The sequence below is a fragment of the Pholis gunnellus genome, assembly GCF_910591455.1.
Source record: "Pholis gunnellus genome assembly, chromosome: 9".
Lineage (NCBI taxonomy): Eukaryota > Metazoa > Chordata > Actinopteri > Perciformes > Pholidae > Pholis > Pholis gunnellus.
In genome coordinates, this window is record NC_136535.1 from 13,930,016 (window position 1) to 13,952,897 (window position 22,882).

The window sequence follows — 22,882 nt, forward strand, 5'->3', positions numbered from 1 at the left end:
TCGCGCACCAATGAAATCACACCTCGGAGAGGCAAGGATGCCTATAAATCTGGTGGAAATAAGGTAACAACCTTACTATGATCACACAATTTAGCAGAGAAGAATGTATAATTTGCACATAAATCACATGATTGGCTGGTGGGCTGCAGGTTAGTCCCACATCAGATCAGAAATAAGTGTAATTAAGACTATGTCCCCTTGAGGTCGCTCTCCCTCCTCTGGTCCCTGCAGCCTCCTGCTGTCCACCTTCATCTCCTTGAAAACCTTATCAGCTGAAGTCATCAGGTGCTCCTGTTTGGCCATAATCTGATTTCTACAGAAGGGATGTGAATTGAAGTAAAGGCTGAATTTATCTGTGTCAGCATGCGTGATTTTTTTGTTATTATAAAGGCTGGCCTCTTTCAAACAATGGGAGAGACATAATGTGCAATATATTGCCACAAAGACTATTAATGAATCATTTAACTATTGTAAATATGGGATGTATGTCACTGCGAATGTTGTCAATAGGACGCAGCGTTAGACTAATGTTCCAATTACAATATGCACGCTATTATTTATGGACATATATATGTATCATTTTATCAATCATAGGCTACTTGTTTTTTTTCCAGTTCAAAGTGCAGTTGTGTTTTTCAAATAGTCGATCGAGTCGGTCGTTTCCTCTGTTTTTGCCATGTAAAATCTGGACTGCAGCAACGCCTCACGACTTCTCTTTTTTTTTTTTTTTTTACCCACAATGCTGTTCGGCACGAGTTGTCGTGCGTGCGCTGTTTGTGGTGCTGAAGCTGCGCGTGCCTCGGAGGTTGCTACCATAGAAATCCACTCGAGCATCCTTCCGCGAGAGGACCAGAACGAGGAATCAGGTTATTTTTCTGCTGGGACATGTCAGCATGTTTCTGCCAGCTGTTCTTAGCCTTTGCGTCTCTTTTTAACCTTAACAATAATTGAACTTATTTTACATCAAGGCTATTCTTCAAGCACAAGCAAACAAAGCGGAGACGTTTCTGAAACCGTTTCCTCGGCTGTTTTTCGAGGCTCGTCGTGTCTCCGGTGCCTTTTACCGCTACATGCTGCATCCTGTATGCACAGCACGCTGCTCCGGTCTTCCCCAACAAAACACACCTTCGTGCCCGAGCACCATGGCCCGTTCCCGGCGCTTTACCTAAGAGATATGGAAGCCAAACAGCACCCGATAAAGAGCCTTAAAAGCTACCCGGAAACAGGCGGCCGGAGCCTGGCAGCGGCAGCCGGAGGAGACGGAGGAGGAGCCGGCTCGGCTGAAATGGAGATGGAGGCGAAGATCCAGAAAGCCATCGACTTCAAGGTGGAGGGTCACCGCTGCTACAAGGAGAAGAAATTCCGGGAGGCGATCGGCAAGTACCACCGGGCGCTGCTGCAACTCAAAGGGGTGCATGTGGCCGACGGGACGACGGGCTCCGAGGTCAACCTGCTGAACCAAGCCGCGGGTAAGATGACCGAGGAGCAGCGGAGAGCCGTGGAGAGCACCGAGATCGAGTGCTACGACAGCCTGACAGGTGAGCGTCACCTGTGCAACCCCCCATTAAAAAAAAACACCCAGACCTCTGTCGCCTTCTAGTAGCCTACTGCTGACACCGTGTTCGTTCCGGTTTACCGGGTCCACACAAGCTGGTAGGCTGGTTGTTTCTGCAGGTGCTGGATTTGTACCGTGCCAGATGAAATAACACTTGAACAGATCACGTGTGTCTTTGTGCTGATTGAATGGAGAATTGGATGTGCAAACTGCAACTTAGTGCGTTATTCAGGCCCGTTATTTCAATGGAAGATGACGTGTGAGTAAAAGACAATAAATAAAGTCTCATGGCCAAGAGCCTCATAGGAAATATGCATGTTTTCACTATGTATGAGAAGAGTTCATCACGCTGTTGTGTTGTAATATCAACATTTTTCACGGGGGTCTGACGGTGAGAAGACGCCCCCTCAACCATCCAATGGGTGATGTAAGGTTGTGTCTGATGGCACTACACTACAGGGTTAACTGAGGAGTACTCCTGTAGTATCACTGTAGTATTTACACTGGTTACTATACATCCAGCTGCTAGATGTGGGTGTTCCAAAAAATAGGCCTTTGAAACTCATGAAACTAGAGTTACAATTAATGATTATTTTTCATTTTTGGCTTCTTAGACAATCTGTTGTTTTGTGTGTTTGTTCATTTTATGTGTTTTCTTAAGGCTGCATTCGTTTAGTTTGTCGATACGTCGCTTCCTTTTGTGATTGATGTTGAATGACATAATGTATTTTTGTAGTTTTGCTGTTGGCGTTATGAAGGCCCGCCTAATTTCTTTTGTGTTGACAAGCAATTAGCAATCCTTGGCTTTGCTACATGTACTCTGATTAAATGCTGTTGGCCTACTGAAATACATATTGCAGGAAAGCCTTTGTGAACCATCAATTGGAACAAAGATGACTTCTTCTTGTCAAATCAAGTCAATTTTATTCATACAGCCCAATATTACAAATCACAAATGTGCCTCAGGGGGCTTTACAATCTGTATCTGTATTTGTTCTAATAGCTTGTTTTAATGGAACAACAGAGAACAACAAATATATTCAGTTTAAAATTATATGAAACGCATAAAAAAATGGCAAAACCTCCCACTGGAGAAACTGGAACTGTGAAGACAAATGATGGAAATTCAAAACAGTTTCTGATCAATCAATTAATCAACCAATTGTAAGCTCTATTGCAAATTTAATATCATTTTTGTTAAACATACATCACTTATATATTTTTTCCAAGCATAATCATAAAGCATTTACCCAACAGATTGAACATGTAATATTGTATTCATATTAGCTGTCAATGAGTTTGAAGAGAATCTATCAATCAATCAGTTCTCTATCAGTTATCGTTCATCAGCCCAATGGGAAGTATTCAGGAATAAATATGCCTTTTAATTGTTTTGTAATGTTAACAACAAAAGTGTATCAGGATTTACTGTATGTAAAGTTTGGTTACAGTAGCAAGAGAAAAAGTACAACTATGAATGTCAGTAGCTTTGCTGTAAACATATGAGTACAGTATGTGCTCTGTATGCAGAGTGAGCAGCAGTTCATGATGAATGTTGTTATCCAGGAGTGAGATGATGACGGTGTTGTATCACATCACAACCCATGTGCTGTGATTGAGGGTCCTGGTGGTGGTGGTGTTGTGTCTCGTTGCTTGTGTCCAGGTGTTGCCCAGTCATCCTGCCATCATGCACTGAAGGTCGCCTTGTCCTGTGCAGCGTCCAGCGGCCAGTGTGGAGCCTGTAGGGAGGCCACGGGGGCGTGAATGAAAGGACGGGGGAGGGGAGGGGAGAGTGAAATAAGGAAGGAATAAGAAGAATTAGGGGGAGGAACAGGTTAGGAAGAAGCAGTAGATATAGGGGAAAGTACAAGGAAGTCCGTTAGAGTGGTAGAAGAGAGATTTAGTAGAGGGAGGTGCAACAGAGAGGAGAGAGGAGGGGGAGGAAGAGGGAGGCTAGCACTCGACAGGGGACCATATTCACCATGGCAACCATCACTGGGCCTTTTCCCTGTTGTTGTGTTAATACACCCCCCCCCCCCCCCCCCCCCCCCCCCCTCCTCCACTGCTTCAAACAGGAGTGTTCACGTAAACACAAGGAAACCTCATTTCAACCCTGCTTCGCAAACAATGACTGTTTACTACAATATGTGCTTTACTCTGATTGTTTGTTGATTGTTGTTGATCTGATGTTTACATTATTGGTTTATAGAATATTTCTATTCATATTCCTGCTGATGTGCATTTAAATGACTGTGATGTCTGCTCCACATTATGCCACATTAAACCCCCATAAACCCTATATTTCTGTCATGTTATGGCTTTATTCTTGTGGCCATCTTCATTTAAAATGCCACACATTGTATATAAAGGCCAAAAAACCCAGAGTTAGTCCATTTCTCAGTATTTTCCAACATCCCTCCCCTATTTGTCTATCATGTATATCTCACCAGAGCCCATTGGTTTCTACTGAGGATGGAATGGAAATATTTAAAGAAAACTTCTCACAAACATAATGTACATTGTTTGATGTAATTTCCTAAGACTACTCACTGTTTTTTTTTAATGATTGATTGATTAATTGATCTTTAGCTGTACAGGCAATACTTGTTAGTAAGTTCAATCATTTGTTGACAATAAGAGAAATATAAAACATCACAGCCGTACTTTTTATTAATGCAGATACAATTGAATTAATCCAATACCATCGTCATCTTTCCATAACTCTAATATTAAAATGTCTTGGCTCACGGCTCTCACGCCTGAATGAATGAAACCAAATAACCTGAAGTCTGTCACAACATGAGACTTAAAATACTCATTCTTACTAGTTTGGAGTACCCACATATAGTTTTAATCGCATTTTGCTTTACTTAAAAACTAAACTAAACATTTGACTCAGTGGAATAAAAATGTCTCTTTTGTGATTAATAATTGAGTATATGTATCATGCTTTTACTTTCAGATAATATTCTCCCACCAAACTCTGAATATATTTGCACAATTATACTTATTTAAAATGTGCATTTCCTCAGGGACGTCAGAAAATGTTATAGATTTCATGTTCACGGTTGCTGTCAGGCTATTGTGGTCCATGTTGGCTTTAATCTGCGATTATGAGTCAAACAGAACGGCACTTAATTCAGTAAGAGAGATTCAACACTAACCCTCTGGCTGAAGTTAACTCATTGGGTGCATCCAGTAGTAATCCAGCTGCAGGTGTTTGTTGTGAAGCTCCGACTGTTTACCCAAAGTTCTGCTGGAGGTGGTTGCCGTGGTTATGAGTGTGGAGCTGCCCTGTGATTGGTCGACTGTCTTTCTGTTCTGATGCATGATTGGAGAGCAACAAGCGAGCAGCAGCACCGGCGTGAGAAGACTGCATGTACGTGTGTGTGTAAGTGTGTTTGTCTGTGTCAGCATTCACAGGCGTGTGTGTGTGTGTGTGTGTGTGTGTGTGTGTGTGTGTGTGTGTGTGTGTGTGTGTGTGTGTGTGTGTGTGTGTGTGTGTGGTGTGTGAGAGTGAAGGGGAGTTGCTTTCAGTGTTGCTGACATTGCTGATTTTGTTTAAGTGGAGTGTATTGACGTGTGTGTGTGTGTGTGTGTGTGTGTGTGTGTGTGTGTGTGTGTGTGTGTGTGTGTGTGTGTGTGTGTGTGTGTGTGTGTGTGTGTGTGTCTGTGTGTGTGTGTGTGTCTGTGTCTTGTCTTCTTGACTTTGTTGTCACAAGTGAAAGCTTTTCCTTTCTGAACTATGTTCAGTTGCTTGTACTTCACTTGAGTATTTCAATCAAGATTCCACATCTTTAATATATGATGAGTTGATGAAATGTGGTGCATTGTTCTAAACAGTATGTAATAGTTCAACTACAACAGTATAATATGTTTACACATTTCTAATAATCCTGTAATATTATGAATAATAATAACACTTACAGTGGTCATTTTCTGCATCAATTACTTTTGCTTTTGATATATCTGAAAGGATTTGTCTGATGATCTATTCTCTGGTCATCATTATTTCGATGATCACATCACACAACAAGTAATTGTTTAATCAAAAACGACCAATATTTTCTGGTTGTAGTGTCTCAATTGTGAGGATTTGCTGCTTTTTCCTGTATTATGTGACAGTAGACTGAATACGTTTAGGTTTTTGACTGGTGGTCGGACAAAACAAGCAATTTAAAGACGTCACCTTTGGCTTAAGGCATCTGTGACGGGTGTTTCTGTGTTACTGATGCAAAACACAAGATGAGAAAACTTACTCTAAGGGGAGTGAAATAACAAAAAGGATCAGAGAAAAGCAGTGAGAGACAAAAAAAAGGAAATACTTAAGGATTAAACAAGATGATTACTATAGGAAAGACACTGGCAAAAGAGAAGATATTAGTTTACACATTATATGGGGGAGTGAATGTGTAAAGAGAAGAAAAACTGAGAAAAGAGCCCCGACAGTATTGTTACCCGATTGTGTCAAACAGAAAGACGATGGATGATGAATGTCCTATTTGCTGGCCTTGTTAAGCAGACAGCTCGAGTCTGTGTGTCCCTGCAGGGCTGTATCTAAATGGGTTACACCACCACTGTGTCTGTCGCAGTTCACAGTGGTGCAACATGTTGGCCAGAGGCAGACTGCCTCTCAGCCCGCCTCAGCCCTCCATCCACCCACCACAAACACACTGGGAGGCACATACAGAAATAACAGATGTGACTGCAGTTTGTTTTGCTCTTTTTTTCCTGATATCGATCATGAAGAAGCACCTTCAGCAGTTTGTCTCTTTGCAGAAACAGCACACTGACAGACTTGTATCAACCAGTTTGGAAGCTTACGTTTTAATGGCTTCAAATAAAACAGAAAGCAGGTTGGTGTGATCCTGTTGTGAGAGCGATGATCACTCTGACTTTTCATTATAGCTCCTGCTCGCTGTGATCTCTGCCTGAAATCTCCCTTTGTTCCTCCTGACTGGCTCAATCTGTGCATGCGTCATAAGTCACAGCCTCAGGAGAGACACCGCGGGACGGAATGAGTGAAATCGCTTTTTTCGTAACATCAGCCACCTTTTCATTTAACTGCTGCAGCTCTCAGTGGCTCTGCTTGCCGTGATGATGGTGATCCAGCAATTTTCACCCGCTAGTCACATTGAAAATTGTTCAACCATTGAAAACAACAACACAAACAATTATTTTGCTGCAGTGAAAGAAGTGTCCCTTTGAAACGAGGGTAACGTGACTTTATGTTACACAGCCAGCTAATAATGCTCTTTTGTATTTACATGAAGCTGCAGCTACGTGTTGGATGATTTAAACTGAATAAGACGTTCACTGACCGGTTATGATCCGCTATAAACAATATATTTTCCCGCTAGTGTTTGTTTGTAGAGCTGTGCGGTTTATAACATGCATCTCATTCTGCCTTATCTACAATTAATTACACATTCAGTTATCATTTCCTGTTCATAAGGAAATAAAATATGTTAAATATAGCCACAAGCTGTGATTACCGCAGCGGGGGACAAAGTGAAATCTTAACTGCAGATTGGGGCTGAGCTGGTAGCATAAACAGGTTTTTAGAGCAAAGTGTTTACTAAAACTGATGCCATAGGGCGGTTAGATAGACTAAAACAAAATGCAAACTGCAGAGTCGTATGCTAATTAGGGGTTTGTTACTATGAACAGCTTATTTTTATTCTGCACATAGTAATTTGATCCATTGTCTGTAAATCTGCTTTAATGATGAAGAACACGTCATTTCGTTCCAACCAGTTTTAAAACTTTTTAATTTGGCCTGAATCTATTTCTGGTTTGAACTGGACGCCTGGCAAACGCTACGGGGTAGCAGCAGTAACATAGCTACCGAGTCTTTGCTGCATCTCGGACGGACACCCCGTGTTTGTTGACGCCTAACTCATTTGCATTTTACAAGTACAAGCTGTTAATGTGTTTCCCATCATGTGTCCTGTATTCAGAGCCGCAGGGCCATCAATGAACTTCTGAACCATGACATGCAATTACCGGCCTTTATACTCAAGATTTAATGAGTCTGTTAGTGGCACCCACATCTGTGTCCTAGCTGGAAATAGCACTGCCTTCGTCATCAATCACATAACATAGAGCTTTAATGCTGTCACTGCACTTCCTCAACGGCCTTGAAAATTGCCCACATCACAGCCTCTGTAAGCCCAATCTTAATTCAGATGGTTGTATTAATTATAATGTCAGTGGTGTGTAAACCCCACAGACGGGTTGGTTTCCCAAGTCTACTCTTAACCCACTGCTAGTGAACATTCAAGGCTCGTCTACAAAAGAAGAACAGAATAGAAAACTCCTCCCTTTCATCTGCTGCCAGCTCCGTCACCAGGGGACGTGGTGGAGTGCATGAGTTAAAAGGCAGAAGATGAAAGTGAGGACGAAATGAGATGAGGAGAAGAAATGTGAGATAGAGGGGTTAAGATGAGGAGGAAGCAGGGTTGAATTAGCAGTCGGCAGACTCAAAGGACATCCCTGGTGCTTTGGAGAGAAGACACGCACTATGTGCAATGTGCTCGTGGGAGGAAAGACATGTCATGCGAGGGTGAGAAGGGGGGAGGAGGATTGGTTGGAGGTTTTTTTTCTCCCTCTGTGCGTGCACGTCTGTCATTGGAGGGGCGGCCAGAGCCGAACGAGATCAGTCGGGTGCCAGGGCTGCAGATGGCGTGGCATTGCTGTCATGTACGACTGGCACGCTCTCTACTGTACCACTCGCACTGTACTGTTCTCTCTGTGCCAACCCTACGAATTACCTCACAGCTGAAAGAGAGAGATTTGGAGGATGGGGGGGGGGGGGGGGGGGGGGGGGGGGTGTGAGGCTGTAGATACAGAGGCTGAAATGGGGGGAGGGAGGGAAACCAAGGGAGCAGGAGAAACTGGACAGAACTCATAATTATGATGGGATTATAGACAGAGGAGGAGGACTGTAGAGGAGAGGAGGAAAATGCTGGCCTCTATGACTTCTAAGGGGGGGGGGGGGGGGTTAGAGTTGCGTTCGTATTTGTTTTTCTATTGTGAAAAGGCTGAGAAATCCAATCCAGACCAAACTGATTTATAACAGAGCCCTGACAGGCCAAGATGACTCCTGTCACACGAGTAAATAGGATTCAGTCATCTGTCAGGAGGAAAAGGAAAGAGGGGCAGGCAAGGACTCAGAGGGCCGTAAGCTAATATTTTATAGGCTTTGTGTCACATCAGTTTGTAATTGGAGCTCTGCAAGTTCTAACAACGTTGGTACTGTGCACCATAAATATATGTAAGCAGATTTCATGACAATCTATTCTAGCTGTTGAGACATTTTACTGAAGAATACAAATATCAGAGCAAAGGTGATTTTTTCGAGCGGCAGGATGTCACATCACATTTACATACCAGAATTACATTTATCTCATTTTGCTGACAGCTCAGCGGTTTATCAAAATGCTTTTGTTGAGCCCATGTGTAAAGTAATATGTGTTGGGTTTAATACATGTACGATTTTTGGACTGTAATCATTTTCTGATATGGACTGACAGTTGTGTGAAGTTATGAATTATTCAAAGTGTCTGTCAAACCTTTTTTTAGTCCGTAGTTGAAAGTCGTGGTATCAGCCGAGAAGAAACTGAAAACTGAAACAGACGCCCTTTCCTGACACCCTCCGAGAGAGAGAGAGAGAGAGAGAGAGAGAGAGAGAGCGAGAGGAAGAAGGAGAGAGAGCGAGAGGAAGATAAATACAGAATATGCATCCTCTGTAAGCCATCGGTAATTAGAATTTTCTATTTGTGCATATCTAACACCCTGTGCTCCAGCCGGGCAGAGTAAACCAACTGGCTCTTTATACTTATCCAAAGAGCTCCATGCTGGTCACTAGCTGAGCTTTCCTCCCTCCGTTACATGCACCGCCGGGGGCTGACATTGAAAACTCGTCCTTGTTACCGACTGTTTGTGATGGCAGTGAAATGTAAAGGTTGTGTTGAGCCTGATTTGCTGATACAGCACTGAGGGTAACTCTCAGTGGAGCAGGTTCACCAGCAGTTTAACACCAGTACTGTCAAATTTAAAAAAAGAATATAAAGAGTTCCAATGTTAAATTTAAAGATGCTATTATCTAATTGTTTATTTACAATGGATGAAAGGGTTTCTATGTATGAACCCACAGATAATTGTGTCCGTCACTTTCCATCCAAATGTTGCTCAAACTTTAACCAAATTTCCAGAAAATTTAAATTGTATGTCTCCATCCACTACTTTTATGCAGATATTTGGAGTTATTATTAGTTTAGTATTTGCTTGTTTATTTGTTTGTTTCATATATTGATTAAAGGAACATTACAGTCTCCTCATCGCTCCACACAGATCTGATGTTTTTGCATTTTATTTTTATAGATGCATCAACTCACCTACCTGAGCCCTAAACTTTGTTTTTGTGATATTTCAACTTCTTTTATTTTGGAATTTCTGTGGTGAATAAAATCAAGTGTATGGAAAGACACTTCTTGTTTTGGTGCACTCTCATCAGTGTAGCTTTTGGCCGTGGTTAAGCAGCTGTACGCTTCCTTTCCAGCCCCAAACGACAGACGGACACAGTTATAGCCGGTGAACATAGTGGAGCATTTAGCAGCTACAGATCCAGATGTTTCCCTCAGAGGTTGGTAGAGACAGAAAGCATAGCTAAAGGAAAATATTGGACTTACATCCATCAGGTGGACACAAACGTGACTCCAAATGAATCTTAATGTTGCTATGTGTCTGCTGGATGTGTAAATACAGTGTGGGAGTAAGCAGTGATTCATATTAGAAGAAAGCAGGCTGCCAACACGTGGTTGTGTCTTTTTGAGAAATTATAAAAGCTCATGCTTTAGCCGTTAATTTACTTCAGGTATTTAGTCAAAAAGCTTTGCTAACTCGCAGATTAAGGCTGACTCCATGAGACTCTGAGCCAAACCGTTTGGCAGTTATCTCTGTTGACCTTTCCAAAGACTCCCTCATCTATCGTATCGCAGTATAACTCAGAGAGCATGTTTCTTTACAGCTATTGTGGGTATCATCCAAACACAACTGGAAAAAAAAATACAAGAAAGGGATCAAAATTAACAAGCACAGCCTTCCATTTACGTTTCAATGTTTGACTTGAGAGTGCGTGTTCAGAAGCTGTTTGACAGCAGCATAAGACAGTCGCCAAAGATCTGCTGAGCCAAGAGTCTGCCCAGTGTCCACTTATGACATCACCAATCAGATAATGGCCAAGCTAAGGGCCACAACTAAATTATGTCTCTGTCAGGGAGTTCAATTACAGACATAACCTCAATAAAAGTCTCTTTTAAACTGCACTTATCTACTATTTCAATGCGTGGTTTTACTCACGAGAATAAAAGTAATATAGAAAGTCCTGGACCTTCCTTTGGCCCTCAGACATTTAAAGATGTAAATCAAATGTTGTAATGAGTTAAATAAAGTCATGACTACATGAACTGCTCCCACCCTGAGTACCGTGGGGTTTACAGTACGGACAAGAAATTGCTCGGCATAAGTTCTGGAAACTGCGATGTGAAATGGAGAGCATTAAATGGTTTCATCTTTGGTGAAGTCATAGAGAAGATAGCTTCCTCACTTGTATAAATATTTAAGTAGACGAGCATTAATCCTGAGTCAGCGACTATTTTCGGAGGGTGGAACAATGTAGGAGGCTGTTTGATGAAGCAAGGTGGAAGATGGTGAAGCATGATGATGAGGATGATGAGGATGATGATGAAGTAAGACTGTAATCTTCGACTGGACACACTCTACTGTGTGATTGAAGGTGGTGTTCTCCCCTCTCTCTGGAACAAAAAGTGCTCGTGGATGGCAGATGGTTGAGTTTTTAAAGCAATATTTTGGGAAAGACATTTATTTGCTTTCGATGAGAAAATCGATATCACTCTCATGTCTGCCTAGCAGCTTAGTTTATGATAAAGACTGGACACTGGCTCCGTCCACAGGGAACAACACACCAGCACCTCTAAAGCTCGTATCAACACATTCCCCCCATAAACCCACAAATTGTCATTTTAATGCTTTGGTTTAGAGCTTTGGACAGAGGCTAGCTAGCGGGTTGTGTATTATAATGCCGGCTATTTTCTCTCTGGTTTGTTGGCAGTTCTTTTCACCTAGTTGGAGATATCGGGAATTTATGACAACGGCAATATCGTCTCCCACAACATACAGGCCTGACGTGTTTTTATCTGACTACTTTGTTACGATCTGAATTAAAGGACATGAACGCAGCGTAGGCTAAGCTAGCCAGTTGCTGGCTGTAAACCTTTTATTGAACAGATACACGTACGCATGAGAGTGGTGTCCATCTTCTCTTCTAACTCTTTGCAAGAAGGCAAAAAAATGCAGTTCAGGGTGTATCAGCAAACTACTCTCATGGAGGTATGATGGAGATTTCCTGTCTTTAATTACCTGTCCCCCAAAATCCACACATGCAACCTATACCCATACATTTTCAGTGTGTAGTCAAGCCCATTGATGGCTCTGACTCATTTGTCCCGGCACTCCACATTTGCAGCTACCCCAGAGGGGCTGTTGAGGCCCACATAGTCAAACAAGAGCGATAAGAGAGCGTAGTTATGAGCATGTTTTTGACACCATATGAGGCTGCATTAGTCTTCCACTACAGTGACGCATAATCAAAGAGATCATTTGCACCACTTCTTTTAAGTGGAATGGTATTTACAAAAAATCACAGCATTTTTTATGCATATTTCCTCTCAGGAAAAGAGCCTGTTTTATATTCCTTATGTCACATTTTGAATGATACTAAAAACACTCAGCTGCTGCATTACAGGAGTGGCTGCTTCCTTTAAACAACATTGGGTTAAGAAAAACAGCTATTGAAATGAAGTAAGGGTTCAAGATGAAAAACAGCAGCTTCTCAGTAGTTGAGACACTTGTAGACGAGAGAAGAAAGAAAGATTATAGTGATTATAGTGTTTCAGCATTTTAGCCACTGCCCCAGCTATAGAAGAGTTGCTTTAATCCAGCCGCCGTGAAAATAATAGATACGCTCAGATATCCAACAAAAACCAGCCGATGCAATCAACAATGTCGGATTCAAATGCAAGCTACGTGTTTGTGTGAAAGTCGGGGAGATGTAAGAGTTGTGATGGATTCTTAAACAAAGAGACGAGATAACATGGTTAAAAATCTGTGTTTGGTCGCAACTAAAGATAAGACTCCCTCCTGGCTCCGTGTGTTCCCAACCTCCCTTTGTTAATTATTCCACACCCCCGATGATGATCAGTGGCCAATCTGTCAATCAGAATCAGTGAATCAGAACCATAACCAAAAATAAAGGAGGTCTTGAAATACTTATTCTTTTAATATAAACAAAATCTGCTACTTTGGCCCCTACAGAGGTGACAATGCAGGGGGTGGCTGGTGAATGTGGGGTAAATGCTGCGTCATGTCAGCGCAGACGAGCCCTGGTGATAAAGCGAGCTGAGAACCGTGTCTCTGTCCCGCTCAATAACAGAGGAAGGCATTCGCAAAAGGTTTTATTCGGAGCTATTCTTAGTGGGCCTCGGAGAGACCGGCTACACGGTCTGAGAACTGTGACGTCAGCGTGTTGGATCAGATTTCGCTTGGAGATTGTTTCTGTGAGGCGATTGTTGTGACGACGACTGCGCACGGTCTCTGTAAATACATCTGTTGCAGGTCTGTGACATTTGTAAAGGAGAGTTGGTGAAAGGTGAGCAGGAGGGCAGAAATGGAAGCGCGAGTGTGGGGAGGTTGGAGGTCTTGTGTGTCTGTGCGAGAGCGATGCGTCTCTCCATCTGCCATTATCTATCCCACAGAACTAATTACAAGGTGATGGACAGCAGACTAATCAGCAGGGCCACGGCTTGCTTTAAATTAGCCGGATCGTGGTGTCACGCCTGGTGCGATGGAGAGGAGGAGGGGGAGGGGGAGGGGGTTCAGAGGGTGGATGAGGTGATGTAGAGAGAGAGAGAGAAGGATGCAGAGTTAAAACTGCTCTTTCTCTCTACCTCCTGCCCTTTGTTTGTCTCCCTCCTCTTGTCCTCTGTACATTTCATGCAGAAATCCAGTCATTATTTTCCCTCGGCTGTGTCTGGATTTTGTTTTGTCAGAGCTGTCTCTATCTCTGTCCTGCCTCACCCCCTGTCTCTCTTGTCTTATTTCAGCTTCCTGCCTCTCTCTCTCTCTCTCTCTTTTATTCCTCCCAGGCACTGGCGCTCTGTCAGCTAAATGAAAGCGAATGCAGGATCTGTTTTTTCAGACATGATGCTTGAGGCAAACCAGTGGGGGTTCCTGAGCATGTGTTAACCACTCCCACTCACCGCACCTCTTATTCGACATTCAAGCAACGGAAACGCACATTCACACACTCGCACTTGAGTCGACAGCTGCTCTGCACCTGTTGGCGTTTTCTTCTGGGTTTAGAGACGTTCAAATGCATTTTTCTGTTCCATTTATTTCCAATTTCCTGTGTTTCATCTATTTTTTGCCTCTCCTTGAATCTGGCAGTGAGACAGAAGTTCCTCAGGAACAAAAAGATACTTGCACTCATGACGCTGTCACTAAATGTGCGCTCACACAGTCTCAGCTCACTCTTCTGTCCCTGTCCTCACAACCAGGCCCTCATAAAGACAAACCTATCTTGTCTGCACCACTGATTTTCTGTATGCAGTCACACCTCATTATTCCTCCTCTCTCATCTCTCGTGATACTTTAGCAGCATGACTGTGATGGACTTTCTGGTCTGCAACTAACAGTTATTTTCTCGATTAATGACTCTGAAAAGGTTGCTTTTCTCCATTTTCACCAGGCCCTGATCCACAATTTTTTTTGTGTGTGCTTACTTATAAATTTCACTTCAAATGTTTCAGTTTATCGGACAAATTATTAGATTATATAAATAACACGGGCTTGTTTAATTTCTTTGTTGTCTCTTAGGAGCTGCGGCTTTCATTATTCTGTTTTTGGGGCGCGGGCAATCTGCAGTCGAGAAGTGCTGCGTCAGAGCGGCCGTTCATTGTGTTCACCTTAATGAAATCGACTGAAAACATCAGGCCTCTGCAGTATAACCACACAGACCTCTACACACAGTGAGCATCTACAAGATGAGATGCATTAGAATTATTTCTAAAATAGTGATGTGATGGAAAACGGAAAATAATGCTCCCTCTGTCTTACTCCAAACAACGTCACGCGAACGTTCTTAAAATAAATCCCCGCTAAAATTCTGAAAACAACATGTGGCGAACATACTGAAAACCACTTCCTGCTAAAATTCAGAAAAAAATAGTTATGTAACGTTATTGCGCAGAATGAACATTAATATATAAAATGCATTAAGAACGTAGATACTATGATAATACAGGACACACACAGGGACCCTCTGACTCACATTACTCTGTCTCTCAGTGGACACCGTGGCTCCAGTGATATTGTTCTACTGTTCTTTATGGGACCTCTGTTTGTCCATGTCCCTGCCCAGCCTTCTCCAATGATCCTGTCATTATCACACCCTTAATGCATCTCACCACACTCTACATTTCCTCTGGCATGCCATCCATCTGCCTAATGGGTAAGGGTGCGGCCGGCCAGTCATCACTTGTGCACACTGCCTTTGTGTGTGTGTGTGTGTGTGTGTGTGTGTGTATCTGTACAGTCATCCTTTTAGCCGTTGTTTGCATCAAACAGTTCATTTAAAGTCACCTGTGTGTCTCTGTGTGTGGTTGTGCCGTCATATATCCAGGACCCACTTGATTGTTCGCAGTCACCTGTGTTACTGTGTATGTATGTGTGTGTTTGGGACCCTGTCCATGTCATTGTGTATCTGCTGCCTGCACTGTCGGTGTGTATGTGTATTAAATGTCTTATGTGTGTGCGTGAGTGCCAGTGAACTCTCTCTAACTGCGTCAGCCATTAGGCCATTATGGACTGTAACTGAATCCTCTGAAAGCTGTCCACTGCTGCAGGGCGTTGATGGATGGATGGGTGTGTGGAGGGATGAGAGCAGTCATGTCGTAGCCGGACGGTTGTAAAAACAAAGAGAGGAGCGGAGTCGGTAGAGAGGTGTGCAGGAGAGCTAGAGGGCATCTGGGGCGAGTCCCACTCTACTGAGCTGTCTTATGATCACTGAAGACGGGAACCAGCTTCCACCTCGCTGCTCTGAGTCATGAGCCGAACTGAAAATAACAGGATGGAGGGATTTGCTTTTGTTCTTCTTTCTATGAGGGTGTGTGTCTACATCCATCTAATAATGATGGCATTATTACATTTTGAATACTCTATAGAACCACTTCCATACAGGAAAGTCAAAGGGCTTATTAGGAGGAAACAATAGGTTCACAGAGGTAGATGGGTTGAACTTGGATTGATGTTATGAATAATAATAAAGAGTGTAATTTTAAAAGGGGACAGAGGTAGGGGTAAAAACAGTTTCATTATAATTTTATACATTTTGTTGCACCTCCCCCCATTTTAACTGCATATGATCGAGTAAAGTTCATGTGTACAGCTGTGAGGCTTGAGGCAGTGACTCGACACACAAACATGCAGCAAACACAACGTACCGCCAGACCACCACACATATCCAACTTCAATAAAAAACAAAACACATTGATTGTTATTGAATTGGTCCGTCCCCCTGATGTCCACGATGCATTATTTAGTGTGTTGCACTTGCGTTGTTGACGGATGGACTGTCTACAGAATGTCTCTGAGGCCCAGGGGGGGATGACAGGTAGAGGACCACACTCTCCCCCCTTCTCCTCACCCTATAGTCTCCCACAGGTCTCACCTCTTCTCCTTTATCCTTCCCACATATAAACCTCCTCTTCCTTCTCCTACTGCAGCCATGTTCCTCATCCCTGCCTCCCTCTCCTCACCCTCGACTCACCCTGCCTCTCAGCTAATAGTGCCTGACTCTTGTTATTCACAGAGCTGTCTGTGTGTCAAGGGCAGACTCAGGGGAGGGAGGGAGGGAGGGAGGGAGGGAGGGTTAAAAAGGAGTCAGACATGACAATGGTTGTACAAGGAGGGATGAAGGAAATTTATTTTTGATGTATCATCAGATAGATTAACACCGACATAAAAAAAAAAGAAAGTAGAGTGGAAACAAAACCTCAAGTGCTTGTGATCACCAGAGGACAAAGTGATATCTGAGCCATCAGCAGGCATTTAAAAGCTTTAGTGGACTAAAAGCAGTGTGTGTGTGTGTGTGTGTGTGTGTGTGTGTGTGTGTGTGTGTGTGTGTGTGTGTGTGTGTGTGTGTGTGTGTGTGTGTGTGTGTGTGTGTGTGTGTGTGTGTGTGTGTGTGTGTGTGTGTGTGTGTGTGTTGTGAGTGTGCATCTTTACTAATGAAGTTATTCCGATCTAAGCTGATCTCAGCTACAGTGAAATACAAGGCCTGTTCCTGAGTACCCCACGTTGCACTTCATGGCGTGCCCGTCGGTTCAGGGTTCGCTCACATCTCCTCCCAAAGGACCTCTGCTGTACCCGTCGCTCACTTTAACTGCTTTTCTTTTCCTCGTCTCTTCTGCTGCCCTCGCTGCTTACGACACATCCGCTCAGTCAGTATTCGCAGGATTCAATCCATCATTCTCAAGATGAAATTTCTCTCCCATTCTTGTTTTTTTGCATGTTGAGCTCAACAGCAGCATGTGGAGACATTGCTCTCCTGCCCCAGGGCTCAAACTGCTTGCACAACATTTTGACTTCTCTTTGCCAGGAGACATTTAGCTATTTATAGTCACTATAGTCACTGCCATCCTGAGGAATGAACTGTGGAGGCTACATTTCACTGCGGCTCTGTTGAAAGGCGCAGACTGAGATGTCAGCAGAATATACCCATCTTTGTTTTACACACATAATTGTCGTTTGAACTTCACTGACTGTTACTCGAGGCAACTGCTTTAAATTCATCATTATTCAAATTAATTTAAGTCTTTTCAACCACTAACTTGTTCCCCCTCTTCCTTCCTGCAGCGTGTCTGTTGCAGTCGGAGCTTGTAAACTACGAGAGGGTGAAGGAGTACTGTCTGAAGGTGCTGAGCCACCAGAGAGACCACTTCAAGGCCATGTACCGAGCCGGCATCGCCTTCTACCACCTGGGGGACTACGAATGTGCTCTACGCTACCTGCGTGACGCCAAGAACCGTGAACCCTCAGGTGAGGATAAACTGTGCATTCAGCTACACTCTCATAACAAGTTGCAGAGGTGGATAGTGTCGTATTACTGCACGTTGAAACAGAACTCTAGTTTTAATGTTATAGTATTTTACTGTAAGTTGAATTAGTGAACCTATAGGGGATGTGATTATTAACCATAATGTATTATTAACAATGGTTCATGTTTGGTACCTTTGAAGACCATGAGGTCACGTCTTTGATATTTTGATCGACTTATTTCTTTTGTGAATTAACAGGGTTTGCTAACATGAGGGGAGTTCATTTCATACAATAAAAAAAAAATCAATTATGTTTAAATTTCAGGCAAACAAAATTATACATAGATACAAGTTTTACGATATGTCCCCCATTGTGTGTATCCTTGAGACCTAACAGACATATTGAATTCTTTCTCATCCTGGTATTGGAATAACTTGAAACCCACATGATCCATATTTTCTTTACTTGGGCCATAATGTGAATCTTCTTTTGATTTCAACCTCTCTGCCTCACATCAACTACATCTTCTCCCTCCATCACAGACACCAACGTGCTGCGGTACATCCAGCTGACAGAGATGAAGATGAGCAGGGGTGGTCAGCGGGAACGGGAGAGCTTTAAAGAGACGCAGGGCTAACCCTCGACCTTTTCACCCTCCTGACCCCTCAACCTTTGACCCCTCATCGACCCTCCCTCTTTCGTCCTCGATCGACTCCTGACAGCAGCACAGCCCACAGACGGAAGAGACGGACCCAATCACCCGCCAGCGATGGATAAAAACGGGAGACATATCAAGCTCTGTCTGCAACCCGACCTCCCTTTCCTTCTTCTCCCTTTTCTTCTCCCTCTTTTCTCCCTCAGGTGCTGTGGCTCCTCTCCTTAGACGCAGACAGTCGAGCAAACTTTAAAAAAAATGCTGTATTATACTCATACGAAACAGTCATCGTGGTGGAACGAAAAAGGAGCTTCAAAACATACATATGAATAATGGACATTTGCGTGATTTAGTAAATGTTTTTAAGACAACAAAAAAATGCATTTAGTTTCTGCTCTCTTGCTCTCTCTTTTTCTCTCTGCCTTCTCTCCGTCTTATTTTGAACTGTCGAGGAGAATATCGGGGCCGGGAAGCTCGACTCCACCGGGAGGGGGGCAGGAGTGTGTGTGTGTGTGTGTGAACATAAGCAGGTGATAGTGAGGGGTGTTTGTGTGACACATATCAAGACCATAGCCTAATTTGATTGTACATCCTACCCCACTAGGGCTTACTCAGGCCGCAGACTATGGGACAGACTAGCACGAGAAACCTTTCATTAAGTAGAGAAAAACGCCTGCCTCTGTGCTTAATCTATCACTCTGCTGTCTCACTTTTCTCTCCTGGATGCCGTGTAACTCAGTTTCTGGACTGTTTTTGTTTTCAATTCAAGGGCTAATTCAAGTGTTTGTGAACCGTTACTAGGGTTTTTAATTTGCTTTCGGTGTCCATCATACTCGGTAGTTATGTGTTGTTGAAAGCGTCTGTGTCTCCAGCGGTTCTTGCTGTCATCGGGTGTACTAGTGTAGAAACTGGTGTATCTTGAATCTGTTGTCCGAAGCCCCTCCTGGGTCATGTGTCGCCGTTCAGAATGTGGAAGTCCCTCCCTTTCCTCCCGCACCTCTTTATTCTCCCGTTAATGATGTCACAACGGAAAATAGCCAATGGGATCGGAGTTCCATCAACCGTCGTTGGCTAGATGGAAATCCACTTTAAAGTTTCACAGCGACAAACACTTTAACGTTTCTAAACGGAGGTGCAACCTTTTGACGGTAATGCTGAAGCTTCCCAGACAGCGATAACACACCGAGGAGACTCTGGGCAGCGTTAGTGCAGGGAAAACAATCACACACACATCTGTCCTGGCGGTCCAGACCGCCATCTTGCAGCACTCAGCTTTAGTGCACTTCAACTATAGTGTGCCATTTGAGATTTCTTCCTCCTTTAGTTTTCTGATGGATAAAACACCTACCTGTGTTTGAAAATGGTTTAAAAACACAGCACTCGCATTAGACAACACTACTGATCATGTGGTTTGTGGATATCCATTGCTAGCCGTCAAAACTTACATAAATTATTTGCTTCTCTTGTGACTTGTGAAGCTGAATCATTGATAATGCAAATATTGCTCTTATAATAGCTTTGCCACAGGCTTAAATCTGCCTGCGCTGTTCTGCAGATGGTTGGATTGACGATTTGTGAAAGCATGACCTGAAATTCCCTTTGTCTCTGACGCCATGAAACCCAGTTTCCTCTTTCCCGTGTGCAAGCCCACCTCCTGCATGTAATGTGCATCTCCAGAGAGTTACTTCAGATGTATGGGATAGGGTTTATATCTGCTCTATTGCTTCCTGTCATGGCATGCTGCCACACTGTTCTCTCATACCTCTATTTTATCCATTCTGCCCTTTATAAACACAGAAGCTGGCAACAGTCTGTGATCACAGCAGTATAATAGATATCAAATAAATCTTGAAAATAAAGAGGTCTTTAATAAATCAGGGTCACCTTCTGCCTCAGCCAAAGTGAGCGATAAGAGGTAATTCCACAGCGTAGGATATTCAAAAAGATGTGTAAGAGGAAATCAAAGAAAGATGCTGTAAAAGATTCATCCTCCCAATATTTCCAGTGACCCGTTAGGAGGTAAATAGGGACTTAAGTGTGTCAATGGGACTCTGGAAAGACGGCACCATGTGTTGAGGGGACCGGCATGACACAGAGGGGCTCCAGTGGAGGGAGAAGTAGGCCATCGTCATCATCATCCCCAGTAGAGCAGCTGCAGCTCCAAGTCACTCCGGCAGCAGAGACACAACATTACAAACAGGAAACGTTTAGGTCACATCATGTGGCTAATAGTATGTGGACATCTGAGCGTTAAAGTCATAACTTCAGGTATCACTATAAAGTGCATACATTTCACACTCTGATTTCAGACACTAAATAGAGATTTGAGACACAACTAGACTTTTTAACAGCAGACATGTTGACTTCTAAAAGCAGGAAAAGCACAGGCAAAGCTAAAAGAAGATTAAACTGTGCAGCCAGAGGTGTCCACTTAGCTTTATTAGCCATATAGTGTACATGATATGAGATATTTCTTAAAGTAAAAGTTTGACATTTTGGGAAATACGCTTATACGGAGCTGCAGTAGCAGCAGGTTAGCTTAGCTTAGCACAAAGACTGGAAACAGGGGGATACAGCTAGCCTGGCTCTGTCCAAAGGTGACAATATCCACCTTCCCAGCACCTCTAAGGCTCGCTCATTTACAAGTTATATTTTTGTGTGTAATCTGTAGAAAAACTGACAAAAAGTGAATTGATTCCCAAAGTGTCAAACTCCTCCTTCATATTATCTTACTGTTCATGCTGAATTAAATGAATTCGATGTCACTAATTTCTCAGAGAACAAATCACTGGTGAAAAGCACAGATTATTATAAAGAAAATGACGTGTAATTCTCACAAACACTGAGTCAAAAACATTTGATCATCCAGCTCTGGGGTTGAGGCTTTGGTATCCCAGAGGAAATAAATCAGCAAACAACAGCGAGGAAGTGGCCCCTGCAGGCTCGGTCTCCATGGCTGCCTGGGATAAGTCTGCTCACTCAGGGGCCCCTCAGGGACAGGTCTCCTCCCATGGTCCTCTCTCCATGGCACCAGTCCACCATCTTGTTATTGTCTGGCTGTGCTATGTCATTCTAGGTCAAGGTGTACTACAACCGTCTAGGGAGAACTCGCTTCACATGAAACAAGTTCATTTGTGGCTGATCAGCTCTTGTTTAATGGCAGAGCTGACGGCGAGGCTGTTATTGTGAGCGTAATCTGTGCAAATAGAGATAGAGACAGCATCTCTGCATCAGTGTAGCTTTGAAAACAAACAAAAAGCACAACAACAACAAAAAAGAGACGGAATAGTCAAACTGTCTGTGTTATTTCTGCTCTTTTGCTTTGATGTCATTTGAGGTAAATGTTTGTCAAATGTCAGAGTAGTTTTTGTGAATATATGATACAAATGTACAAAAAAAAAAAATTACAAAAATGGAAAGTTTTATGGTTGTGAAGAGCTTTACTTTACTGAACGACTTTATCAGCGGAAAAGAACAGCAAGAGACAGAAAAGAGAATTTATAGCTCCTCCACAGAGCTGCTTTGTGACTGTGTCTGTACTTGTTGGTATTTCTGTTGATGTCCCTTTTCGTCAAGGGCTCCAGACCCGGCTCAGAGTTTGTGCGTTGACCTCTGACCTGACTCCTCTGTTTCTGCACGGTAAGACGAACAGTAACGCAGAGAGCAGGAGTGAACTCTGAGGAACTTGTGTCGGAGCGCAGAGCTGCTCCTCAAAGCCACAGATCTCCATCCTGTTTGGTTCTGTGGAGATGGAGGGGAAACAGAAGGACACGAAGCTGGGGACGTCTAAGCTAGGACTTCGTTTTTGTCCCGCCTCGCTCCCAAGAGGCCTTTTCCCGTTTCAACATCCAAACATCACAGGCCTCCGTCACTGGCCTGGGAATGCACTATTGACTGGTAAATGAAGATTATGAATAAAGTTTCAAACAAAGAGGAATACTGTTGTTGTTGTTGTTGTTGTTGTTGTTGTTGTTGTTGTAAACAAAGTCTGTTTACAGGTGTAACAGAAGTACTACTGCAAATGTGAAAAGAAAATCAAGTTGTTTAAGTTGAGTCAGCGTCAGTCAGAGCCGAACTCTACAAGTTAGAAAATGAAAAAACAAATCTGGAGGTGTGGAGTGGATCTTACCAGACCTCTGTGGCTGCTCCTCAGTAGTACTCATAGTATGCTTAGTAGTAGACTCATGGAAGGCATACTATGAGTACAATGACAAATCTGTGGCTTACTATTCTAAAGGGACATTCCTCCAATTGTACACAACATATCAGTGTATTTGTCAGCAGTTGGAAACAGATGTATCATGTGTTCTGTGGCCCTGGAGGAGCTTTCTAAAGTCATATCATCTCACAAAGATCTTCATCAACAGATTCAAGTTGCTCAGTGTGATGGAATTGTAGACCTTTCATTTTTGTCTGAGCACTTTAAACATCTTACACTTTATTCTTGTTCAGTTTCAACACTCGCGGATCATTTTAGAATAAAGCTTCACGCG

The 22,882-nt window shown here is 43.1% G+C and overlaps 1 protein-coding gene across 1 annotated transcript; it reads left to right on the top strand.

Moving 5' to 3' along the window:
- Window positions 1-1,084: 1,084 nt before the first annotated feature.
- ttc9b (tetratricopeptide repeat domain 9B) lies at window positions 1,085-18,371 on the top strand (the record flags this gene model as incomplete). Its single annotated transcript, XM_079166290.1, has 3 exons — window positions 1,085-1,538; window positions 17,552-17,734; window positions 18,277-18,371. 3 exons carry the CDS (start codon window positions 1,085-1,087, stop codon window positions 18,369-18,371), a joined length of 732 nt encoding a protein of 243 aa, XP_079022416.1.
- Between the last annotated feature and the right edge of the window lie 4,511 nt (window positions 18,372-22,882).